The sequence below is a fragment of the Lissotriton helveticus genome, chromosome 3_1 (assembly GCF_964261635.1).
Source record: "Lissotriton helveticus chromosome 3_1, aLisHel1.1, whole genome shotgun sequence".
In the NCBI taxonomy this organism is placed as follows: domain Eukaryota; kingdom Metazoa; phylum Chordata; class Amphibia; order Caudata; family Salamandridae; genus Lissotriton; species Lissotriton helveticus.
Window position 1 is genome coordinate 334179701 of NC_136061.1, and position 26751 is coordinate 334206451.

The following is a 26751-nucleotide window of genomic DNA, read 5'->3' on the forward strand; positions in this document are numbered from 1 at the left end:
GCTAACCACAGCACGGAAACAGCAATCCTACACATTGTTGATGATGCACTTCAAGCACTAGATAGAAATCAATCTTGTCTACTCATCCTCCTAGACTTGTCAGCAGCATTTGACACAGTCAATCACGAAAAATTACTGAACAGACTCCATGTTAGGATGGGAATGTCAGGCATGGTACTGAAATGGTTCGAATAATTTTTAAAGAACAGAACTCAGAGATTCCTAGTAAACCAAGCACTATCGCCTTCATGCCCAAACACACTCGGAGTGCCGCAAGGATCCACCTTATCTCCTTCTCTGTTTAATTTATACATCGAACCTCTTACAGAAATTCTACGGAAGTCAAAAATATCCTACCACATGTATGCAGATGACACGCAATTGTACATCAAGATTGCTAGCTTGGAAGACATAACCACAATGAACGATGCCCTCAATCTATCGATGAAATGGTTAACGAACAAGCATCTCAAGCTTAACGCTAACAAAACAGAATTCTTGCTCATCTCACCACATAAAAATCAATCCTTAGTGAAAGAATGGTCCAAAATGATTACAGCTTTAAATTGCATCCCAACCCTAGTGGACTCGGCGAAATCCCTCGGAATCACTCTGGATGAGAACCTGGATATGAAAACGCACATTAACTCCATGGCAAAAAACGCTTGTTTCCACTTGAACTATCTGAGAAAGATGAAATCTTTTTTAACGGAGGCAGATCTGAAACTAGCGGTGCATTCACTGGTTATCTCCAGGATCGGATATGGCTGTACAACACTGGCTGGTCTACCAAAAATTTCAACTGAACCCTAAAAGCCTGCCTCAATGCAGCGGCAAGGCTAATTACAGGCTCGAGGAAATTTGACCACATAAAACCTCACTTGAAGGCCTTAAATTGGTTACCATTTGAAGCCAGAGTACAGATGAAAATGGCTTGTATAACCCATAAAGCAATTTATCACAACACACCTAAATATCTCGCCCACAAAATAGAAATCACAGGAAGAAACAGACTTGTCAGGAATGCCAATTATCTGCTCCTGAAACCTCCTATCTTTAAGAAGAAAAAAACATATGAAAGGACTTTCTCAGGCGTAGCTCCCAGGATTTGGAACTCCCTCCCTGCAAGCATCAGAAAAATTAGAAACACGACAACATTCACGAAAGAAATAAAGATCTTTCTTATGAGCAAGTTCCTCCCATAAACAACATAATCGAAACCGAAGACTTATCATGGATTTTATGACCTTAGGATCTGATTTAACCTCAAAAAAATTCTACCTCAGAATTTTATTAACTCAGGTCTTGAATCAATACCTTATATGTTGTATATCAAGATATTAACCTATAGTAATTACTATGTCTAAATCGCCATTTTCTAAGTCAGCATGTTTTTCTGCTCTTTGTACACTGCATTTGTATTCTATACCACATGATGTTAAGCGCTCTGATACCCATGGGTCACGTACGCGCTATATAAAACTGTTTATAAATAAATAAATAAATAAGGGCCAGATATACATGTAGTAGGAATTGCGATTTCCAAATTGCGATTTTTACAGGATCACAATTAGGAAATCTAATTTTCTTATCTAAGAAAACGTATAACTTCTAATTAGCGATTCCCAATGGGTCGCAAATTGACCTACCTCATGAATATTAATCAGGTAGGTCCCCATTTGAGACCCATTAAAAATTTCAGCCATCACAAGGATGGTAGCCTGCTAAAGGAAGTAGACCACCAGGTCTGTGATTGCTTTTAAATAAAGCAATCTTTTTTTTTTTTAAGGCAGCCAATTTTCCTTAAATGAACACAGAATGCGTTTAAAAAAAAGTTGAACATCCAAAGTTTAATTTTTTTAAGAATAGGCAGTGGTCTATGGACCAAAACATTCCATCGGTGTTGCTGTGGGTGTTCCCACACAACACAGAGAGAATCTGAAGCATTCCCAGATTTACGAGGAATCGTAAACCTGGGAAAGTGTCTGATTTCTGCACTGCAGGGGCGGCATTAGGGAAGCGCAAACGAGGAGAAATATCCCTATTTCTCCTTGGCTTTTCCTCTTTCTATGTGTGCTGCATTCTGCAGAACGCATAGAAAGAGGAAACACCTCTTGTGATTGTTTTTGTGCAGGAAGGTGTTCCTTCCTGCACAAAGCCAATCACCCCAACAAAGCAGACACCCTTCCACCATGACGCAAGGGTGCGCGCGTTGGCGCATGGTAGCCCATTGTGCACCAGCACAGGGAAAAAGGACAGGAACGAGCCTTATCTCATAGACACAGCGCCTTCCTGCCCTTTTCTTTTGATGCAGGGCAGCGCCGCAAGATTTCTTGCAATAACAAAACTAAACAACTGCCAATACTGCTAAACCACTTATATTTTCATTAGAAGGTGAACATATTGAAAATCCAACAACATGTACCGTAGACTTCCTATTCCGTCTGAAATTAATCTTTTTCTTTTTCTTTTACTTACTTCACATACCAAAATGTAAACAATTTACTGAACATTATATTTACATATACATTATACCTCAAAACATCATCTTATTTTTTACAAAGTCTTAATTTTTCTAAAGTATAACATTCTACATTACCATCCTCACTTCATACTCTCATTTTCTTTCATTACCCACTCAACACACACACACAACCTATAGAATTTCATAAACAAAAACTTTTTTAGTTATTATTTACAACAACAGCCATGGTACACAGTAGAGAAACTTATGGATAAACCAATTTTTTAACATTTACACTCTATTTTAAATTCCTATGGCTGGAGAACAAATGGTCTACGCTTTTTGAACTCTCACTTGGTCCAGAGTTCTTATCAGGACCCCAAAGCTGCAAAACAAAAACATATTGATCTTATATTCACTTTGAGGCCCACTAATACCTCCTAGTGCTTGTGGCAGTTGCTCAAGGCGCTTACCTATAACCAGGGCCGGACTGGCTACCGGGCAGTTGTGTGTGCTGCAGAGAAGGGGGATGATTTCTCCGTGGTGTGGGCTTATTTCGTTGATGGGGACCTACGTGCGCTTTGAAATAAAAAAAGCAAAACGAATTTCGTTTTGCACACGCAGGTCCCCATCAACGAAATCATGCCTATAACTTTGACTCAATCCGACCCAACGATGAAAAACTGAATCAAGGAAATAAAAAGACACATCACCAAAACCAGGTCATCACGCTTCTAATGTTGAGACAAATTGCTACTTATATATAATGGACAGTTCAATAGAAACCAGGGGGCAGATTTACAAGCCCCTTGCATAATTTTTAACTTGGAAAAAGTGAAGTAAGGGTGGCGCAAGGGAATGGCCGGCTTTAGTGCTGGTGGCGCGCTGTGCGACAATGTCTGTTGGCACCCTCAAATGACCACCTCTGCCACGGACTCCCTCACCAGCACCCTTTAACGATGCCTCTCAGGTCTCCAAAACCACTGTCTTTCAGATTAATTTAGTTTCATACCAGTGCAAGGTGTCAGAGCACTTTACACCACACACACATATTGCACAGAGACAATCATATGTGTGTAAATCAGTCTATTGTAAATGATACATCAGACAGAACTACAAGGTGTAGTGTAGGAGTGGCATGTCATCAATATTGGAATGCCATATAATTTAAGTTCTTACTCAGGAAAAGCACAAATTCAAATTTAAAACATAACATCATTGTTTTTTTTTTTGTTTGTTTTTTTGGTGAAAAACTTTTATTGAGCAATCAAATAAAAATTACAAAGATGGGCCTACAACCACACGGGCTGGCCGCTAAGAGCAACGCACAACATAAGAAGCAAACGATCACTTCCGTGGCCAGGCACAAATCAGATACCAAATATTGCTCAAAACATAGGACAGGACATAACAATTTTCTATATTAAACATAAAAAACAACAACAAACTCTAAACAAGGCGAATGCACATTAATCAAGGTCAGCCCAGAAGGCGGAGGGGAAAGCCACTAATCAGGAAGACGAAAGCACAATCAATGGGACTCGGCAAGGCTGGGGGGGGGGACAGCGGGGAGGACAGGAAAATCCTAGAACAGTATGAAAAACTTCGGGAACGCCAGCCTAGGGAGATAGGGTAACATCGGGAGTGTCAACCAAGGGAGGGGTACAAATGTCTCCACGATATTCGTTCCACTGACCCCAAATCTTTGTCCACGCCCTGGGTCTGCCCCTAGCTACATAGACGGTCTTCTCACGGAACATGGACCAGTCCATGTTATCCTCCCACACCGAGACGTCGGGAGGTCTGGATGCGCCCCAGAGCTGCGCAATGTCCCGCTTCGCGACCATGTATCCCAAGGTCGCCCATCTGGTCTGGGCCACAGAATAGTCGGTGGGTTCCCACACATTCAACAGGCATCGTCGGGCCTCAGGCCGCAGGGTAATACCAGTCACAACAGTCATCACCGCAAGCACATCAATCCAGTAGGCTGCTACCACCGGGCACTCCCAAAGAATATGCAGAAATGTAGCACTCATCCCACAACCACGTTTCCATAAGCCATCCGGGGAAAAACCCATTACTACCAGACGCGGACCAGTTACATACACCCGGTGGAGGATCTTAAGTTGAACCAAACGAAGACGGGCGGGGATGGCGACCTCTTTCGGAGAAGAGAGTGCCGACTGCCAATCCTCGTCATCCAAGTCCAACCCATCACCGACCCAAACCTCCCGAAGTCGGAGCAGTAAGTCAGCGCGATTGTTAATCAGTTTCTTATAAATCAGGGAGATAGTGCTATCGGGCAGGTGTCCATCCAGTATGCGATCCTCAAAGGGGGAGGACTCGGGTAGGGTCACATCAGGAGTCAGAACTGAGGCCAGAGCATGCCGGACCTGCAGATATCGAAAAAACTCTCTATCACTCAAGTCATATTCGGCCTTAAGGGCCTGGAAAGACTTCACTCTACCCTTCACACAGACATCACCCACTTTACATATCCCAATCATATCCCAGCGGTGAAAGCCCTTAGTAGACCAGAGACATCCCAAACGTTCGGAAGCATAAAGCGGAGTCGCCATTGTCAGTCGGTTCTCCCATCCCAAACTCACATTCGCGGCGCGCCACACATTGACTGCGGTCCTGGACGGGCCCGTAAGATGGCGCCCAGCCGATCTGGAATAAAGCGCTCTATTAAAATCCCCTCCCGGCAGCTGGAGTCTATCCATCTCAAAGGCCGGATCTCGACCCGGGGAATACATTGCGTGGTTAATGGCAGACAGCTGGGTAGCCCAATATTATCTCTTGATATCGGGGAGCGCCATGCCCCCGTCGTACCAAGGGATAGTAAGTTTCGCAAGGGCGATACATGGACGCCCGTCCCAGATCAGTTGCCTCTGAAGACTCTCGATCTCTCGGAAATAGGTAGCGGGAACGTCGTCAAAAGAATTCTGAAGAGCGTATAGGAATCGTGGCAAAGACATCATTTTAAAAAGGGCAGCCCTGCCCAGAGGAGACAGGGGTAGTTTACGCCAGCGGGCCACATCCAGTCGCAGTCTAAGAAGCGGGGGGAGGAGATTACGCTCGAACCGGAGTGAAGAGTCCAGCGTAATAAAGATCCCCAAATACTTGAAGCCAGACTGGACGACCTGGATAGGAAATCTGTCCGGTAATGGGGGCAAAACACCCGAGAGAACATACACACAGGACTTAGCCCAATTAATAACCAGACCTGAGTTAGCACCAAACGAAGTAAGAACGTCAAATAAGACATTTAAAGATTTACGCGGGGAAGTAAGATACAGAAGAATGTCATCCGCGTAAAGCGAGACGCGGTCTTCAAAATCCGGTGACCAACGGATCCCCTTGAGTGAAGGTTCCCATCGAAGCCACGCAGCTAACGGTTCCAGGGCAAGTGCGAAAAGCAACGGAGACAAGGGGCATCCCTGACGGGTCCCTCTACCAAGGCAGAAGGGGACAGAAACCCGAGCGTTTACCACTACCTGTGCCAAGGGTTCGGCGTATAACAATTTCACCCAACCAATAAACTCAGGTCCGAAACCAAATTTCTCAAGAGCTGCCCAAAGATAGGGCCACTCTACCGTATCAAAGGCCATCGAAGCGTCTAGCGAAGTCAAAATGGCCGGCTCCGTCAGAAGCCCCGCCCTCGCAACAGCACCGTGGAGACGACGTAGGTTAAGAGCCGTGTTGCGATGCGGGATAAATCCGGATTGATCCGGATGAACCAAGCCACCGATGACCGTCAAGAGGCGGGTAGCCAGAAGCTTAGCCAGAAGCTTGAGTTCAACATTCAACAGGGAAATGGGCCTATAAGACGAACAAAGGTCCCGAGGCTTACCTTCTTTGGGAATAACAACAATCGTGGCCAGACGCTGATCATATGGGAGAATACCCCGCTCCCGGGATTCCAAAAACATGGTGCGAAGATAGGGCGCCACCTTATCAGGACGTAGCTTGTACAATTCAATTGGCAATCCATTCGGGCCCAAAGCTTTGCCCGAACGGAGTGAGCGAATGGCCGTCGCTATCTCGTCCGTAGTGAAAGGGGACTCCAAAGAGACTCGGTCTAAATCGGAAACACTGGGCAGAGCTATATCACGCAACAAAAGGCGAGAGTCATCAACATCCCGTTCAGACACAGGGGAATAAACCACACGAAAATAGTCCGCAAAACATTCAACTATTCCAACCGGGTCGGTCACTCTCACACCACTCAAAGTCTGAATCACAGGCACCACACGATTCGCCCTCTCCTTCTTATCCAACCATGCCAGCAACTTACCCGCTTTGTCCCCCACATCATACAAGCGACCCTGTTGCTCTCGAAACATCAGTTTAGCCGCATCTGTAACCAAAGACCTATAAGAAAATTGTTTCAGACCCAGGGCGTGGAGTTTACCAGGTGTAACATCCGACTCCAGGTCAGCCTCTATCTCAGCAATCTCCCTCTCAAGGTCCACCACCTCCCGATTCCTCGCCTTTTTAGATTCAGCAATAAGGGAAAGGGCCTGCCCGCGAATCACTGTCTTAAAGGCCTCCCACAGGGATATCGCAGAGGAGACGGACCCCTCGTTGTCTAGAAAATAGTTGTCCAAAGACTTAATCAAGAGACTGCGGGTCTCGGGGGAGGTGAGGTACCATGGGTTGATAGGAGCCACCCGGCCCGCCGCCTCCACCCCCACCTCAAAACAAAGCCAGAGCGGTGAATGATCAGAGATGCCCCGGGGGAGGTGTCTAATCTCGCGAACCGCCGGCGACTGCGCCGCAGGCATCAGGAAATAATCCAGTCTAGACAAACTCCCATGGGCCCCAGAATGGAAAGTGTATTGAAGCTGAGTAGGATGCATAAGCCTCCAGCAATCCACCAAGCCAAACGTATCCAGAAACCCGCCCAGCCACTGTTGGGCCGAAGGAGTGTCCCTAGGGGGGTGACGATCGCATAGACCGGAGAACACAGAATTAAAGTCCCCTGCTATGAAAAGAGTACTATCAGGGAGGTTCAACAACACCCGGCCCAAATCGGAAAAGGTAGAGGTCTGTAGACCGGGTGGCACATAAACTGCAAACAAGGAAAGGGTCCGACCCTCATAGCGTCCCACGAGGACGGCGTAACGCCCCCGATCATCAAGGATCACATCATCAATAGCCAGGGGGAGGGAAGCCCGAACAAGGATACCCACCCCCCTGGAACCCGTGGTAAACCCCGAGTGTGCGGCGAGGCGATAGCCCCACCTATTCATTGCACGACATGTATTGCCCACCAAATGAGTCTCCTGTAGAAAAACAATATCCGGAGACAAACGTTGTAGACATCGCAACACTACACCCCGCTTAATACGATCCCCCAGACCATTGACATTCCACGAAATAAATCTCAACCCGCTACCCCCCACCCCACACAGCAACGCCGAAACCCTCCCCCAATGAGCATGACATCAAAAACATCATTAGCAAGATAGAATCGCCTTGATAAAACAAAACACAAACATCAAACTTCCCATCCACCCACCCCCCAACAATCAAGGAAACACCCCCCACCCTGCACCCCTGCAAGAAGCTAAAAAGCCACCCCAACATGCAGTGTGCCTGTCGCCCAAGAACCCCCATTCTACAAAAAGACCCCAGAGGAGGAAAGGCCCTGGCCCACCCGCCACCCCGATCAAGACAAATAACGAGGAGAACACACAGACAGTAGAGGTACTTGGGCATAAAATCCCAGAAGAAGTCACTCTACACGAAGACCCGGGCATAGACAAGTAGTTCAGCTCTCTACACCACCCTCAGCACCACTCGGGAGGTCGGCGGGCTCAGTCGCAGGAGGTCGGTCCGGCAGAGAGTCCAGCCAGTCATTCACTGAATCAGGCCGATCAAAGAAAAAGGTTCGGTCATTGTACTCAACTCGCAGCCTGGTCGGAAAAAGCATAGCATAGCGCAATCCCATGTGCCGGAGGCGCTTCTTGACTCCACGGAAGCCCATACGCTGTTTCTGCACCTGTTGAGAAAAGTCCGGGTAAAAGTTCACCGTGGCATTCTCAAAGGCCACCGGGCCCTTCACGCGCGATGCCTGCAGGATAGCGTCCCGATCCCTATAGTGGAAGAGTTTCGCAACAATAGGCCTCGGCGGGGCGCCCGGCTTACCCAGGCCTCCCGGAACACGATGGGCACGTTCCACTGCAAAGAATTTACTCAACCCAGACGGAGAGAGGTAGTTCTGGATCAGGTCCTCGACCAGGAGATCAACAGAGTGCGGGTCTGGATTCTCCGGAACGCCAACCACACGCACATTACAGCGACGTGCCCTGTTCTCAAAGTCCTCCAGGCGCCGGGTCATGAAAACGTTTACCCTACGGAGATTGCCAATCTCCGTCTGTATCTCCGAGACGTCTGCCGTGAGGCTGGATGACTTGAGATCCAATGACTTCACCTTCTCATTGGTTTTAGATAGGTCGGCCCGAATCAAGTTCACATCAATGGCCACGGTGTCGATTTTGTGGGCCAAAGCTTCATACTGTTGGCCTATTGTTTCCTTCATGCCAGAAATGGCGCCCATGATGTCCTGCAAGGACGGCTCAGTTGACGCGTCCACAATGTGGTCAACAACACTTGGGCCAGGCAGGGCGGCTCCAGGGGACCCCTTCGAATGGGTGTAACGGTCCATAACATTGGACTGGACCGGGCCCCCACGCAGGGGCGTCTTGGTCTTCCGAGTCTCTCGGTCCCCTCTGCCCGCCATGTCGGAGACTGCGTCACCAGGAGACTTACTCGACCCGATGGAAATGGCCGCAGGGAAGTAAGGCGTCGGGACCAAAAAGCAGCGGCGAGAGATTACCACTAGGAGTGAACTAGCCTGGAAGGAGAATAAGCTAGTCAAAGGCCCGACAGCCGTCTCGTGCGCCGGACCCAGCAAAGGCCAGACTCCCCTGCCAGTTGTCTCAGTCTGAGGCAGAATCGAAACCGAAACTTAGGAGGGGGACCCACAAGTCCAATCCCCCTGCCGCTGTTGTTCAACTCCAAGACGGCCACAGTGCCGCACCCAGTCCCGGGCGCACCTCAAGGGCGGACCCCGAAAGTTCGAGTCGTCGTATCTTCGGCGCCCCGGGTCCAAATCAAATTCCAAAAATCCCAGGAAGATCAGCCCAGCGTCCTCTACACAAATCCTCGTGAAGAATCAGGATATGTTCAGGATATCATGCTGGGAGTGGCGGGGGTCCGGAGAGCGCTGTGCTCACGCGGCCATCACGGATGCCCGCCAAGCTCCTCCTCGCATAACATCATTGTTAGGGGTTCTCTTTCATAAAAAATATTGTTTTCTACCCAAATGAACTCTTTTGGCAAGATTAAGATAATAAAAGGCTGGACAAAAAAACATATAGCTCGAACATATTCCTTTCAGTTGCATGCGGCTTTAGGGTGACCGTTAATAACTCAATGTTCTCTATTAGGATTTTGACTTATAAAGGACAAGTAACAAAAGGAGCTCTCTTACAGAAGCAATAACCCACTGAACTATTTACATTATATGCATTTCCTTATCTGCATGGTACACGTTCTTAGCAGCAGGCATTTTAACCTTCTGTGCTACCTTAGGATGAGTCAAAACTTCCAAAAGACAAACCTCTGGTCCCTTTCCAGGCGATTAATCACCGGACTTCTCTTGACATTTTAATTGATGTCTGAAAGTTGCTGGAGGCCAGGAAAGAGGCAGCAGGAGCTTTTAAAATGATAATGCACATTTGCAAAAATGACGCCCCCACCCCAAGTCAACGCCCGAGGCGGTCGCACTGAGTTCACCACCCTAGAGCCGGCTCTGCGCAAGGGGCTTGTAAATAAGCCCCCAGATATGCAATGCCTTATAGCATATCCGGGTGAAAACCAGGGGGCTTATGTACAAGCCCCTTGCGCCGCTGGTGCGTCACTTTTTCCCATGTTAAAAGTGACGCACCGGCGGTGCAAGGGACTTATAAATAAGCCCCCAGATATGCAATGCCACATGTTAAAAGTGACGCACAGGAGGCGCAAGAGGCTTGTAAATAAGCCCCCAGGTCCATTCCCCTTGTTAAATTCTGGGAGGTTTTACCTGTTGAAATATACCTAATGGTATGAGCTTTACCACACTTAGGGCATTTAAGTTGATATTAGGTGTTCAAAATACTCTAAGGCGTAGCCTACCTTATATTTATTAAGAAGTTTTCAAAGTTGCTAAATGCCTCCGTTTGGGTCCATCAGAATTCAACAATATGGTAGCAAGTTGGGGGCTTATTTACCAGGCCCTTGCGCCACTATTGCGTAATTTTTAACTTGGGAAAAGTGAGGCAGAAGTGGCGCAAGGGGCTTGTAAATCTGCCCCTTGGAGTTCAGGAGGATGCACTAAAATAAAAGCAATGTGTACGTATGCTGTGTCTGCTTTTCCACATCCCTGTGGCTCCTTGTCTCAGCTATGTGAATGATTTTCTCTGAAATGCATAGAAAAAACAGAAGTAGGCAGTACCAGTGCTTAATTTGAGCCGATGGTCCCCAATGGTGCACACCTGCATTATTTACTTTTTCGTCAGTTATTGACGCTACCAAGAGAGAAAAAAATACACACAAAGGAAATAGGGAGGAAGAGAAAGATGGGAACACGGGCACAAAGGAAGAAAGCAGTAAGTGCAAGACTGAAAAAAAGGGGCATCAGTGTCTGATAGTGGATAAAAGAGGCCAGAGGTGAATGTAACACTACGCAGCTGTGGTATTCGGCGTGCAGATAATTAACAGCGACGGCCCCCGGCTTCCCGGCAGAGCTTTGAGAACACCGGCGCTCATTCTTTGACAAATGAAGCACTGGGTACCACCAGATGCATCATACTTAGCCTCAAATATTGCTCAGGTCTGAGTTACAGGCGATTCCCCACCTCTGCTGTCTACCAGAATCCCTCTCTGGACTAACCTGTATAACTCTCTCAAAATGCATCTCTTCCTCTTGTGTCTCAGCAGGGAAGTGTACATTTCAGATGCCGTTGTGGACATTGTTCACAGTAAAGAAAACATAAATGAAAGTAGTTTCTAACACATCAGCATACCAAAATAAAACCCTGAGTCTTGTTTCTTTGTCTTGAAGAAGTCCCCCTCTGCTTTGGCGTGTATGTCAGCTTTGTAGCGCAGCAAAAGATCCACCAAGTACATGTTCCTCCTCTCAATGGCGATGTGCAAAGCCGTCTGACCTGTGGAGACAGAAGACATCATGAGGGGAAGAGCATCGTCTGGTACAGTCTTGTTCCAACAATCAGGTCACCTGCAAAATTAACGCAGAAGCACACAACCACCTCGGGAGCCTTTACAAGAGGGTCCCAGAGAGACCCTATAAGCATCAAACTAGGCCCTGCTGTGGAAAATGCCACTTTATCTACGGTACTAACAATCTCTTCACTGTTGTTGATGATAGCTCATGATGTCTGGAAAAAATCAAATCCGAATTTGTGGAGTGCTCACAAACTTAGCAGCATTCCCAGCACCTATTGTTTCAAGTTTATTTTTTATTTAATTGCCTAGTTCATTACATCTTTGCACTAAAAGTATTGGACAAAGACATTCATTCAAACTTTTTTTTTAAAGTGCTGAGAAAAAAGAAGCTGTACAGAATATACATTTTAAGCGTGTAATTCATTGTTTGATTAAACATCTCCCTGTGGTTGGCTGATAACTTTTTATATTTAAATTTTTTTCGTAATAGAGTGGCTGGGTGTGCAAAAGCCAATCCAGAGTGCCGGAATGTTCACAGATGTTGTATAGTCAGTTAGATGGCTGACTTTCTGATCTAGTCAGGTATTTTATAACCTTGGGCTTAGTTCACTTAGTAGCGCTACGCGAAGTGCACTTTGCGAGCCACGCGAACTGCGTAGTGTACTGTGCAAAATGATATTCGCACTGATTGCACAGTGCCGGATGCTTGTCCGCACTGTGCAATCAGTGCAAACTTCATCTTGCACAGTACAAGCGGTCGTTTTCTGCCGCTCGAGTAGATTTCTAATCGAGCATCAGCTTTCTCAATGCGGACTAGTAGTTTCTCATCGCTAGCGGTCGCGAGCATACATGACCACTCGCAATGAGAAACCTGAACTCCCCGCGTTGAGAATATCACCCGGAGGTTTATTTTTCACACTCGCGATTGGCAACTTGATGCTGCTGATCGCGCGGAAAAAGTCTCGCCAGAATGTAATTTTGCTTGCTCGCGGTCGCCAACTTGATGTTGAGGGGCGCGAGCAAGCAAAAAATGACTGCTACGCGTGTTTGCACTGTGCTACATATAATTTGCATAGTGTGAAGTAGCGCAAACTTTGCAAACTACGCGAGCGTAGCGTAGTACTTCGCCCAGGGTTAGTATTTTATCACCTGCCGAATGTCTGAGGAGTTGAAACAGGCTACGATGGCTGGCCAGCAGCGGTGGAGCCCCCTCTGGTTAAATGCTGACCTTAATATCGTTTTTCACTCCTCCATGTTTGCTTTGCATATACAAATCTCTGCTGACAGTAGCATTTCCAGGATGGTAAATATAAACGTTACAGTAGACAACCCAGAAGATAGCTCAGAAAATATATTTTTAGTAGCGGACGGCATGGATAGGGGGTAGCAGGGTGGGGGGCTAGAGGTGAGTAACAGGATATTAAAAAAAAAACATACCTCACTACTGCGTCTTTCTGTCGTCCCTGCTCGCGTCGGGAATAGAACAGTAAGCAGCCTGGCTCCCCTGACCCATCACAACACTGCACTGCAACTTTGGGATTGGTCTGAGCGCTGTGGTTAGGCACTCAGCCAGGGACTGGGGGCCTGTGCATGTCCTCCACGCAGGCTGTAATGCAGCCTGAGAACATGTGAAGTGTGCTACCACTCCTCCCCTGCTCTGTGTGCAGAGCATCCCGCCCTGTCACGCCAACCTGCCACAGCAGGACAAAATACAATGAGAATAACATTACGTTAATATTTTATTTTTCCTTTCTTTCACTGCATCAACGCAGTAGGGTAACGCCTTAGTGGAGGAGCCACTACTGGATGTTTTGGTCTGTGCTTTGATGGATGTGCCAAGGTACGGTTGAGGTGCTAGTTAGTCAGAGGATGCTATTGTAAGCCAAGCATGCTATCTCAGCGTGGACACTTTCTTGTCTGCAAGCAGTCACTAACTCTTGATTCTATTGTTTACGGTCACCTTGACTAGTGAGTAGTTGGTGATTGAATCTCATTCTTCAGATAGTAGCAGAGTTTAAGAAATCCTCCTTATCTCACTAAAGAGTGCTTGGTTAGACCAAATTTTAGTCCCAACTGGGCTGAAGACAAATGACGTGGTTTTAGAAAAAACGAGTTAAAGAGTTTATTGAGCATTCTGTCCAGATGAGTAGCGTCTCTGCCCTTTAGTGCTTCACTGTCATTGTCAATGGTGGGAAGTAATATGGTCAGCATTATTTTCAGAAGAGGTGTGAATGTCGATGTCACTATCACTGACTTTAGACATTTGAAGGCTGTGGTGAGGGAGTTGGCTTTTAGGCACATATGTTCCAGATGCCGCATAAAGGAGCCTTGTCCATCGAATAGCATGGCCAAAAATGTGTATTCTGATACTACCTCTACTTTATCATTTTCCAAATACCCCTAACAGAGGTTCAATGATGGAGTCCCCAGGATCATAATTTTTGACTTTTTCAAGTTGATTTCCATAGCATTTGTGCTGGAGTATGAGGCTGTGAAGTTCAGAAGCCATTGAAGACCAACTTTTGTGCGAATAAGCAATACTAAATCACCCTCGTACATTAGGAAGAATGGCAGAATATTACCCAGCTTTGGGGCATGTGAATTTACCTGGACAAGGCTAGTAGGGAGATCCACAAAAAAGAGGTTAAACAATGTGAGGACTAGTACACAGTATTCATAATAAAGGGAGGGACTGGGGCTTGGTAGGTCCAGCATACAAGCCCCGGTCTGTTATGGCAAAAGCAAGAGTATGCAATTCCTATGGGGAGGAAGGAGGAAGGAAAAAGGCGGAGATACCAGGGGCCGTATTTATGAAGGCCTTGCGCCGCCGGTGCGTCACTTTTAAAATGGGAAAAAGTGACGCACCGGCGGCGCAAGACCTTCATAAATAAGGCCCCAGGTGTTTGCAATGGAAAGAAGAGGTGAAGGCGGAAGAGGTATAGCTTCAATTAGGAGTAGGAGCACTCACACACCCTGAGAGGTGTCATTTTCTTTCCATTGCAAACACCTTGTATCCCCGCCTTTTTCCTTCCTCCCCATAGAAACTGCATACTCTTGCTTTTGCCATAGGGACTAGTACACACCCTTGACTTAGCCTTTGGTGGGTGCAGATCTTTCGAGATAGATGAGAATCATTGACTAACGTTATTCTCACACAAGTGTCACTGTGAAGTAGGATCAGGGCTTGCAGCAGTGGGTGGAGCATTTTCCAGCTGGCAAGTTTGCTCCAAAGCTTTCCTGTATCCACTTTGCCTTTGTCAGTTTGACTTCAAGGAGTCATCATTTGAGGATTTTTGTTCAGCCTGAAGGACTTTATTTACTTAACACTTTAATTCCTCTGTTTTTCTGTTGTCTTTCAACTTAACCCCTCCCAGTTGGCTGCTAGTGCTTTTTCCTGAAGCCCTGCGATTGGTGACAAATTGAGTGGGAAATTGCTCCCAGGCAAAGAGAGGGATGCTAGTCTCCTACAGTACTACCATTAGCTAGTTCAGACAGATTGTGGATTGTATTAGATGATAATTTCAATTTCTTGTTATTTATCATAGAAATACTGCCTTGTATTGCTTCTTCTGATGTATGGTTTCTGGGATGAAAGCAAGACATAATTATTGTGGTAGATGATCGCTTTCTTCCCTTGGTATTATGTAGAAACTGAAAACAAGATGGATAAGTGGAGCAGAGAGCACAGTGAAGTCCCCCATGCCACCATTCATTGTGGGCAGCTGCATGTGAAGCCATGAGAGCGGGCAGTGTTTCTCTCTCTGCCTCCTCCTACATGCCAGGTGCAGTCTTCTGCCATTGCTGCTCCCAAACAGACAGGTGCACCGGGAGCATGAGTAAGGCCACTGGTTCCTGGGGATGGGGTCCTGCTTCCCCTCTCAATAGAAACAGCTCAGGGGATGGGGTTCCTGGGCCCGTAGGGAGTCCAGGGAGGGGCAGCCCAGGCTTGTTCCCTCCCTGAGGAAAACATGGAATAAATCCTGACCGCTGTACAGAGACCCTGGCCCACAGCGGGTGTACATTAAGAAATGACGGTGGAACCCCCACACACTGACTGGAAGGTCGCTGGCCTAAAGGGCAAAGGTCGACAGACTTTAAAATGCCACAACTCGGACCCTTTTGACTGCAGGTGGAAAGCTCTAGCCTCCAGTGGCAGTGGCAGGAGACCTTCTGTTCTCCAAAGAAGTATAATACTCAGATATCTAGTTCTCCTGGCTTCCTGTACCAGCCTTCCTCCTGGTCTCTGTCTCTGGGTGTAAAAGCATGAGCGCTGCTAACGCCAGGCGAGACCTAAAAAGCAGATCGGCTCTATGGCAAGAGAGCTAACTTTTTCCAGTGCACCACTCAGCCCTATAGCTTGTCTCTATAACCAACTCAGTTCAACTGTTCCAAGTGTAAGCTCTCCTCACAAGGCAACCATCAGGCATACAGTCAAAAAATAAAAGGAATATAAAAAATGTGTGTTGGTCAAGCAAAATACTATCTCTCATCAGAGAGGCCTAAACAGAATTATCATAAAGCAAGTATTTGATACCTAACTGCTTGTTACTGTGTTAACCAACACCAAAACCTTTGCCTATTCTGTGAGATTCCATGTACCAAAATATTTATCTGCAGAGTAATAACAATCCACCCGTAAACAGAATAATGCTAACATATGCTCTTCATAATCAATATGTCAGGCCTACAGCCTTTATTGTAACATTTAGCCATAATCATTGATTTTTCTCCATAACTAACTCAGTTCTGTTGTACAGAGTCCAAATTTGCCACAAGCTCACAAAAGTGGAATACAAGCACCCCTCCTAGAAGAACTGCAAACGTTATTTTTTTTGATCACATAAGGTGGTGTGACTGCTGCACCATCAAGCTAGACCTTCGACATATGGCCAAGAAAATATATATTATAAAATTCAGTATTTCTCACATTGTTTTAAACAATTTCCTGTGGTGTGAACGTCCCATTATTCCCATCTGTTCTTGTAGTAGTTGGGCTCAATTGCGCCGTGTATTCTGGGTCTGCTAGGAGAAGAGATTTCAAGGCTGCTTCATGTTTTCTGTCCTATACTGAACAAGTCAGATGATAGCATCTCTGTGCCTTTGCCTCAGCCAGCAAGTCCAGCATCAGTGCGGGGAGTTTCAGCCTGTCTCAAGCCTAATTGAATGAATGGCCATCACTGACAGCAATGCTTAATTTGCATAAAGAAAAGTGCCAGGGCTCTCCTCATTAGGCTACTGCAGCTTGCACCACAAATTGACTCTGCCATGCTGCCAAGGACAGTTCCAACACAACTACTAACCATCACACTTCTACAAGTGGGACAATTCAGACTATTTCATGACTCCAAAGCTATAAGAATAGCTTGGGCAGCAGGTAATAGTCATCTTTAATGTATATTTAATTCATAATTATTTGTTGGGTGGTCAGCTCTAAATTAGCCAGACAGTGCCACCTTGTGGCAGACTACTGTCACAAGCGCTGGTGTTGACAATTACGTGTCGGTACCAAGCACCGAAAACCACCAGCATAAATTAAACACTGACTGACAGACGAAAAATTTGCCTGTTGGGTTCACCACTCCGATAATTCAGCGTGAATGCACTGGAAGCCCCATGCTACGCCAGAGCACTGCCTGTTTGCCCTACACCCAGACCAGACCGCACAATACATGTTATTACGATCTCACTTTAAAAAGGTAATTAAGGCCTAAATCAATAAGCAGTGACAAAGCCAATAGGTTTCGCCTTTAGGGCTTTGATGTTTAGTGTTATGCAACATGGCTGAAGAAGAAGAAAAGGCCTATGATGCAGCCACCCAAGTCATTTTCTCTATGATGCAGGAGGCACTATTATTTTCCTTCTAGCTGATGATCTGATTTGTATCTGTAAATAAAAACAAAGTACAAAAAAAGGGAGCAGAAGCAACACGGGGCTGGAGAGGCGTAACTAGGCAATACAGGGGCACAGGGAAACTCAGAGGTCGCGGGTGGGGAGAGCAAAGCAAACAGGTGAGAGAGAGAGAGCAACGTGGACACTTACTTGATGATTCACAAAGTATAAATAGTCATAGGAATCCAATTTCCACATATAATCCTTTGCGTGCTATATAGTTTTATCAGTAAAAACTGTACATGTATGCAAATTTGTAAATGACAATGCACTTCCACACGATGCTTGAGTTACATTAAAAAATCGCCCTCCTCATATCCATTAAAGAAAGGTAGGTGGGTCACGAAAGTTAGTTGTTCTATAAAGTGGGTCGCAGTTCTAAAACGTTTGGGACCACTATGCCACGCAGATGAAAGAACGTGAAAATCAGCAATCGAAGATGATGATCTCTCCCAACTCCAGTGGCAGCTGGCATCTATTGGGGGGGGCAAACGTGTGGCTGCACGCGCGGCCAAATAAAAATAAAATTGAATACACTTACCGGATTAGCAAACTCCCTTAACCAATCCTGGCTTGCTCACATGCTGTTTACAAACATGATCGCAGCACCCTGATTGGTGGGAGCGGCCTCTCCCAGCACTTCCCAGCGCACTGGAGGGTGGCACTTTCTCTCAACCCAGTTGTCTTATGACAGCTGGGTTGAGAGGTTTAAAAGTGCGCATGTCTGGCTGGCCATCGCAAGATGGCTGGCCAAAGAGACATGCACACTTTAAACAGTGCACAGGTAGGCCTCGGCCCTGATTCTCTTGAGGTGCTGTTGCTCAAGAGAGTAGTAGCTCGGTGTAGTTGGGAAGGGGGAGACAACCAAAGTTAATCCCACTGTTGACCTTTGATTTTTTTCTTTTTTCAATAACACAGTTCCGACGCTCGTGTTAACATAGAATGATTCTTATATTTTCATGTTTTTGGTGTGATATATGAAAACCAGCGACCTCCTGCTGTGCTTTTGTGAATGTGATCGGAGGGTGCAAGTTAGAGTGAGGCTGAACGTAGGTGTATAGATGTATTGTGAAAGTGTATATGGTTCTTGAGTTATGCAGGTCCAATGTCGTGTAAGGCTTTGTAGGTGTGGATGAGAAGTTTGAACTGGTTGTGTTTGTGAAAGGGGAGCCAGTAAAGATCCCTGAGGTGAGGTGAGATGTGAGTGTGGAGTTGACTGTTAGTCTATGAGTATGAGTCTAGCGGGGGCGTTCTGAATGGGCTGAAGTCTGTTCAAGAGCTGCTTGAAGATGCTGGCATACAATGCGTTGCCGTAATCGAGTCTGGTTATGAAGAGCACTTGCGCGACATTTGCCTGGTGTTCATCTGGTGTTTTGTGGGAGCCAGTTAAAGGTCTTCTGGAGCATCCACAGGATGTGGAAGCAGGCGAAGCTCAATGTGTTGAGTTGACTTGTGAAATCATGTTGAGCTTGTTGTCCAGGATGATCCCCCGATTTTTGGTGTGGTGGGTGGGCGTTGCTGTGGGTCCAAGTTCTGTCGGCCACCAGGTGGTGTTTCACTGGGAGTTCCTGTTTGCAAACACCAATATTTGTGTTTAGTCAGAGTTGAGCCTCTATGCAGGGATTCTGCTCATGCACAGAACTTTACACAGGAAACCAGGACCTCGGTGAATTGTGGTGTACCAAAAAAGCCACCTCAGTGCCTAGAACCCCAATCCGACTAGCAATAGAGTCTAATTTGGTCTCCGTACTACAGTGAAGCTACCAATGATTAGACAACCTAGAACATGCGACTTAGTAAACTCTCACGAATAGTGGGAAACAAGAACACACTTTCGCTTTAACACTCATAGTAGTCCACAACATGAGTAATCAGAGACACGGTATAGTTTAAAATGTTTATTTTAACTAACGTGCTCTAAGATGCAGTACAAGTGCCAACACTAGCACAAAAAATGCATAAGAATAATACAATCAGCATTGTTACAATTCCATAAAACACCAAAGGGGAAATCATATTATAATGACAGTGGAAACAGGACTATAGCGCCTTTACCACCTCCCCGTGCTGGGAGCTAGTTTATTATAATTATAGAAGACCTCTAGGCTTTGTCAGGTGGACCCTATACCTCCAAGATCAGATGCAATGAATCACATCCCAGGACAATCACATCTCTTCTTATTTGGAAAGTTTTTCTCCAAGTGGCTTCTCATGCATGTAATGCCATATTAAAATGCACACGAGTTTCAGGTGGGCAGCTGCGTCTCATGTTATGTCTATGTGCACGGGACTGACCAACGTGAATCAACAGCATACATTGTTATTCGACCTTGAACACGCTGTGCAGACAGAGAGCACAGTGAACGGCTAGATATGTGTAAAGCAGACAGTTCTCATGTGAAGAAGCGCAAGCAGTGTATTTACGAGAACAGAGCCATGTAGTGTCATGTGCAAAAGCAGCAAAATTGTGTCTAAGCATATATTTCACTTATGCTAATTTAGCAATGTCTACATTTAACCCCATATCCTCACTAAACCTCAAGCAGTCGGTCCTCATCCATTCTGCTATCAAGGTCATGAAGTTGGTGAAGGTGGTTCTGCTGGTGGATGTCTTGTCTGTCAGGGAGAGAATGAGTTGAGTGTCATCTGTGTAGGAGATGATGGTGATACCTTGGGATTTGAAGAAGTTGGCAAGCAGTGCCATGTAGACATTGAACAGTGTTGGGCTGTGAGTTAATCCCTGGAGTTCTTCGCATATTAGGCTCTTGGCCTCAGATGTGAAAGGTGGAGGTATGACTAGATGGGTTCTTCCAATGAGGAAAAAGCAGATCCATTTGAGAGCTGGCCCTTGGGTGCCAATCTTGTGGAATCTTCTGATGAGTAAATTGTGGGAGACTGTGTCATATGCCCCAGGCAGCAGAATGAGGGTCACTGTTTCTCCTCGGTCTAGGAACATCATGTTGACATCGGTAGCTGCAATGAGTGCAGTTTCAGTGCTGTGGTTCTTTCGGAGGGCTGATTGTGTCTTGTCCAGTAGATTGTGGAACTCAATATGGCTTGAGAGTTGTTTGTCGGAGGTCCTTTTGATCAATTTTAATGGGCAGGGTAGCAAGGAGATAGGATAGAAGTTGGCCAGTTGGCTTCGGTCAGCTGATGGTTTCTTGAGGAGTGCCTTGACTGCTGCATGAGATCAAGCTTCCTGGGAAGGTGGAAGGGTGATGGAGGTGTTCAGGATGTGGGTGAGTACTGTGCTGATTGGTGATGTAATGAGGCTATGGATGGGGTGGGGCATCAGTCCATTAGGGCATCAGAGGGATGGTCTGCATGATTTTGTCTGTTTCTTCACTGGTGAGGGTGGTTGTCTAGATTGATGATGGGCAGGTTGGCACTGTGCTCACCGGGCTATGGTTGGTGTGCGAAGTTGCTGTAGATGTTTCCGATTTTGCTGTTGAAGAAATATGATAGGCTGTCACACGGTTCTTGAGAGGGTGTGATGCTGTTGACAGAGGCTGCCAGTGTGGATCTTTGATGATCAAGAACATTTCTTTGGTGCTTTTGGAGCTCCCTTTGACGCCTTTAGCTGGTGCTCTTTTCTTGGTGCATCTTAGTTCCTGGTGGTATCTTCTGAGTGCAGCTTTGAAGGTGATTCAGTCAGAGGCTTCATGGCTGGTTCTCCACTTTCTCTCTAGCTGTTTGCAGAGTCTCTAGGTGTCCCAAAGGTCTGCTGTGTACCAGATGGCTTGCTTGTTGAATCTTCTCTCTTCGTTGAGTTTGATCGGTGTGAGAGTTTGACAGGTGTGAGAAGTCTGCACAGCTTTTGATCCAGTCATTGAAGTTGTCAATATCCTTGCTGATGTTGCTTGAACAGTTGGATTGGCCCATGTGGTGGGTGTTGAGCCAGTCTGAATCCGAGATTTGTCTCCAGCTGCAACTGGGTGGGCTGAAGTTGGTGGGTGCATTGACTTGGGGTATACTGAATTGGATTATGGAGTGGCCGGTCCATGTTAGAGGTGAGGTCGAGTTAAACTTGATGCTGTCCCAGGTGGTGAAGAAAGGGTCCACTGTGTGTCCAGCAATGTGTATAGGTTCTATGGTGAGCTACGTTAGTCTGATATTGTTTAGGCTTTCTAGCAGTGCTCTGGAGCAGGGCTCAGTTCTTTCTTCCAGGTGGAAACTGAGGTCCTCAGGCGGTATGAAGGTTTTGGAGTCAGTGGTGAGGGAGGTGATGAAGTCTGTGATGAGGTTGGTGAAGGTAGCGCATGGTCCTGTGGTCAGTAGACAAGGGTTCCACTTATGGTAAAGCTTTAGGAAATTTGCAGCTTGACGTGTAGATGTTCCATGAACAGAGTTTAATTCTCTGTGCTCATTAAGCATTTGATGGTGACTTTGTAGACAATTGTGAGTACCCCTCCTGGCTTCTGAAGGCGGTCCTTTTGTGCAATCTTGCAGCCTGCCGGAGTTGCTGTGGCAATGTCGGGTGCTATTGTAGGTTTTAGCTAGATTTCCATGATGAAGAGGAGGTCTTGCGAGTTGCTGCTCAGCAGGTCTCAGATTTCGGTTGCAAGATTGCTGAGTGAGCGAGTGATAAGTAGCATGAATGTGAGTGAGAGTTCGGGTGCTGATTTGCTGATGCGTTCGATGCAGGGTGGATGTGTTGTTGGTGTGGTAGTGCTCGCATGGAGGTTTGAGTAGGTTACCGTAGGTGAAACGGCAGTGGGTGTAGGTGTAGGCTCCTACTGCGGTACATGGCATAGCACTGCAGTAGCAGTGGAGAGAAACATCCCAGGTCGAATAAATGAAGCAGTGCCACGGGGTACCACTCAGGGGAGGGCGGTTGGACCAGGGTTCGTGGAGCTGGGTACGGTCCTGGCGAAGATGGGCTTGCTTTTAACTCACTCTATGGAGTGCCAGCAACCATCATTAAATAGGTCCTTGGAGGGGGGAGTGGGAGGAGCTAAGTGAAAGAACAAAACAGGCTAAACCAGAAAGAGCTAAAATGGGCTGAAAAAAGGAGTAAACAAGCTAAAAGTGCACAAGAGAAAAAGCTAACAAGTAAATACAAGAAAATTGCAACAGAGAAACAGAGGAGACCAGGCAAAGCTTAAAAGGGATAAAAAAAGATGTGCAAAAGCAAACATGCAAAGGGAAAAGGCTAATACGGAGATGAGAGAAAAGCAAGACAGGGGGAACCTGAAAGAAGTTAAAAGGGGTGAAAGTGCAAAAGTGTAAAGAGAAAAGGCTAACAAATAGATGAGAGGAAACTGCAATAGGGAGTAGAGCGTCAGAGAGAGATGTGAATGTTTGAGAGAGATTGAGAGACAAAGGATTGAGGCGGGTCCAAAAGGACCTTTAAACAGTCGGAGGACTGGTCACAGGGAAGTGAAGAGTGGGCCTAGGCACCTGCTCCTAGCAACAAAATTGACACTGACCAGGTCCCAGAAGATGCCATTACAGGTGCTGCGCACTGAAGGGTTTAACAAAGCTTGAAATGAGATTGCGAGACCTACAGTCTCTCACAGCTGTATATGATTGAAACACAGTGCTGTTTTCTTTTTTGTGCTATTTTTGATTCAAGCATCAAGACTGTTTTATTTTATTTTATTTTTAGAGTTTTCTATAGCGCAAACAAGACCCAGAGTAGGCTATCAGAGCGCTTCACAATACAAAGCAGAGTAAGTATAAAACATTTTGCAAAAACAGAGCAGAGAAAGTATAAAAAGATATTTAACAAGGTTCGGCAGATAGCAGAAACAATAATAGAGATGATTTGTTTGGTGCAGTAGGAACAAGTTCAAGTTCGAGTAAGTCATAGAGGCGAGGGTGTCATTAAGGAAGATGTAGAAACAAGTTTGCAGTAGTTGACTGGTTCAATGCCTTGCAAGTTAGTGAGATAGCTGGTGTGATAGTAGGGCCCCCTATGGAAGGCATGTGAGGAATAAAGGGAGGAATTTGCTCATCAGGAATGATTTGGTTCCCTTTTGAATAGTGGAGTAGAAGAGATTTTTCTGATGAATGGAGGTAGCAAGTTCCATATTCTTGTTGCAGCTACAGAGAATGCTCTGTCAGAAGTTTTTTTCTTGCAGAAGCATGAGGGTTTCAGAAGTAGATTGTCAGAGCTCCTAGAATGTCTGTTTCCTCCAGGTAAAGTAAGTTTCTTGGATAGGTACTGGGGATATTGTGGTGTAGAGCTTTATGAGTGATGCAAGCCATCTTTAGGTGGATTCTAGCTTCGTAGGGTAGCCAGTTGAGCGCCTTCAGGTGTGGCGATATGTGGTCAAATTTCGTAGATCCTGTTAGGAGTCTTGCTGCTGCTTTGAGACAGGCTTTTAATGGGGCTGTTGAGATTTTGGGAAACCCCAAGAGGACCCCAACCTCGAGATGACTAAAGCCTGAACTGCAGTTTTGAAATCAGGGTTCTCGATGAATGGTTTCGTTTTTCTGAGATAGCTGAGGTGAAAGCGGGCATTTTTAGCCAACAGGTTGATGTGTGTTATATGTTACGGTTCTTATCTAGACCAATTCCAAGCGATTGGTGGAGTCCACCAGAATCGGCGTGCAATTTAGAACAGTGATCATCTTGGTACATTCCTTTATCTCCAGAGAGCTTTTTTGGGGGGGAGATTAAAAGAAATTCAGTTTTTTGCGAGTTTAGCTTGAAGAAGTTGGTCGTTAGACAGTGGACGGTCTTTTCGAGAGCTTGATTCATCATCTTTATCTCTTCAATGGAAGTGATCTTGATGTAAAGTTGAGTGTCATCCGCGTACATGTGGTAGGAGATATTCGCCTGCTGGAGTAGTTTGGTTAGTGGCTCGACATAAAGGTTGAATAGTGCAGGGGATAGGGTTGAGCCTTGTGGTACTTCAAGTGGGTTGGGTGAAGAGGGAGAAAGATTTTTATTCACCATGAATGACTGTGTTCAGTTTTCCAGAAGTGATTTGAACCATTGAAGGACTGTGCCAGGTAAACCTATCCTGTTTTCCAGTCTTCTAAGAATTTTGTCATGATTGACAGTGTGGAAGGCTGATGAGAGGTCGAGCAGGACTAGTGGACAGGTTTTTATTACTGTCAAGAGCGAGGAGGGTGTTGTCTGCTATAAGCAGGATCACTATTTCTGTGCTGTTCCCGGGTCTGAAACCCAATTGGCAGCCGTTCAGTAGTTTGAAATCCGTGATGTGTTGGTTCAGTTGTTGCTGAACATATTTTTCCAGGACCTTGGCTAGCATGGGGTTGTTGGTTATAGGTCAGAACTTATTAGGGTCGGAGGGGTTTGCTGTCAGTTTTTTTAGGATAGGGGTGACGACCAATTTTTAGGCCATCCAGAGCATGACTTTGCGCAAGCAAGGCATTGATGATTTTGGTCCAGAGAGGGGAGATGATATGGTAGTTGTGGATTAAGCAGTTTGAGGGGAAGGGGTCATTGAAGTGGTTATTGGGTTTGATAGTTGCTAAGGTTTTAGTGATATCACTGAGATCGTAAAGTTTGAAAGTAGACCAATGAGAGCTACTTTTAGGCAAAGGTAGATCAAATTGTTTAGGATTTTCAACTTGTGTGTTCTATAGGGTAGCTGAGTTAATTGCTGCCGTCCTGAGCTTGAGTTGAAGGGAGTTGGTTTAGCTGTAAAGAATGAAGAAAATTCTTCGCTACTTAGATGTGATTCCGAAGTCAAGATTGCGGTTTTGGACATTTTTTTAGATTGTTGTTTTAGCAGTTCGACGAGTTTCTTCAGTCTATTTTTGGCATTGTCTAGTTCCGATCTGAAGAAGTCTCTTTTTGATTGTAGAATAGTTTTGTTAGTAAAGTTTCTGGATTTTCTTAGTAGTTTGAGTTGGAGGGGGGAGGGATGTTGTCTCCATTTCGGTTCAGTTAATCTTAGTTTACATCTCTCTTCATTCAGGGCTCCGTTGAACCATGGGTTTTTGTCTTTGTCAAGTATTCTTTTTAGTTTTGGTGGGGCTACTTGGTGAAATAATTTGGCCATTGTGGAGTTGTAGTGAGAGTGAGGTCATTGACGTCTGACATGTTATTGGGAGGAGTGCGTACTTTCTCACAGTGGGAAGCTAGATTATTCCAGTAGATGTTTTTCATGTCTCTTATCCAGTGTCTAGGCTTGAGTTGCTGCGAGTAAGTTTTCTTTCTAGCGGAGGGAATTTGGAAGGTAATAATGTGATGGTTTGACCAATCACAAGGGGTGATAGAGATAGATTCAATAATTTTTTCTTTAGTGATGATCCAGTCAAGTGTAGCACCTTTGGAGTGGGTGGGCTTTGAGATAGCTTGGATCAGGGCATGGTCTGCTAGGAAGATTTTGATAGCGTTGACCTGTTTGTCTAGGGGGTCTTCACAATGGAGATTGAAGTCGCCAAGGAATATGTCATTGGAAAAAGGGGTCGAGTTAGTTGTGATGATTTCCATAAGTTGGTCTTGGTCTGTGAATACAGCGCTCTTAACTGGGGGATGATAGAGAATGTGTAGTTTGTAGGTGTGGTTATCTGAGGATATTAAGGAGATCCCAAGATATTCACACGAATCCAGGGGTTCGGAGCGAAATTTCGAGATAGTGATGTTGGATCGATGTATGCAGGCGATGCCTCCGCCCTTTTTGTGAGGTCGGTCAAGTCTTATGGTGTTGTAGTTTGGGGACTAGAAGGTCTAGGCATGGGGAGAATGATTCTGTGAGCCAAGTACCCGTGAGGATAGTTACGTCCATTTTCAGGTTGAGAATGAGGTGCGCTATGTCAAAGGCATGTTTTAAGGCTGAGCGGCAGTTTAATAGGAGGAAGAAGATCTGGTTTGAGGCATTTTCTAATGAAGGCTTGTGATTTTCAGAGGTTGGGGTTATTGTTTGAAGGTTATTCAGGTTTATCGTTCTGTGATTCGATTGGGATGTTCTGTTTGGGTTATAGGGACTGGGAGAATAGAGAATTCTTCCTTTTTGGTAAGGGGACAAGAAGGAGTTTTGAAGAATAGTAGTAAGGTTTGGATTTCCAAGTCCGATAAGTAGTTGGGGTGTTTGCGTGTACGTAATTGGAGATTAGTCAGAGGCAGTGGGATAGTGTTAATCATGTTGTTGGCTGCAGCTAGAGAGTTTTAAAGATGGTTGATTTTAGAGAGACAATTTTTTGCGAGTTGTAAGATGTTTCTGATTTCTATGATAACGTTT

General features: G+C 45.8%; 1 protein-coding gene across 2 annotated transcripts in view; it reads right to left on the reverse strand.

Moving 5' to 3' along the window:
* Positions 1-26751, reverse strand: part of LOC144822436 (transient receptor potential cation channel subfamily V member 1-like) — a 572663-nt gene that overhangs the window by 130926 nt on the left and 414986 nt on the right. For both annotated transcript variants that reach the window (XM_078679954.1, XM_078679956.1), the window contains exon 5: positions 11542-11682. In XM_078679954.1, the coding sequence (XP_078536080.1) occupies positions 11542-11682 (141 nt within the window). The remainder of the gene's footprint in view (positions 1-11541; positions 11683-26751) is intronic.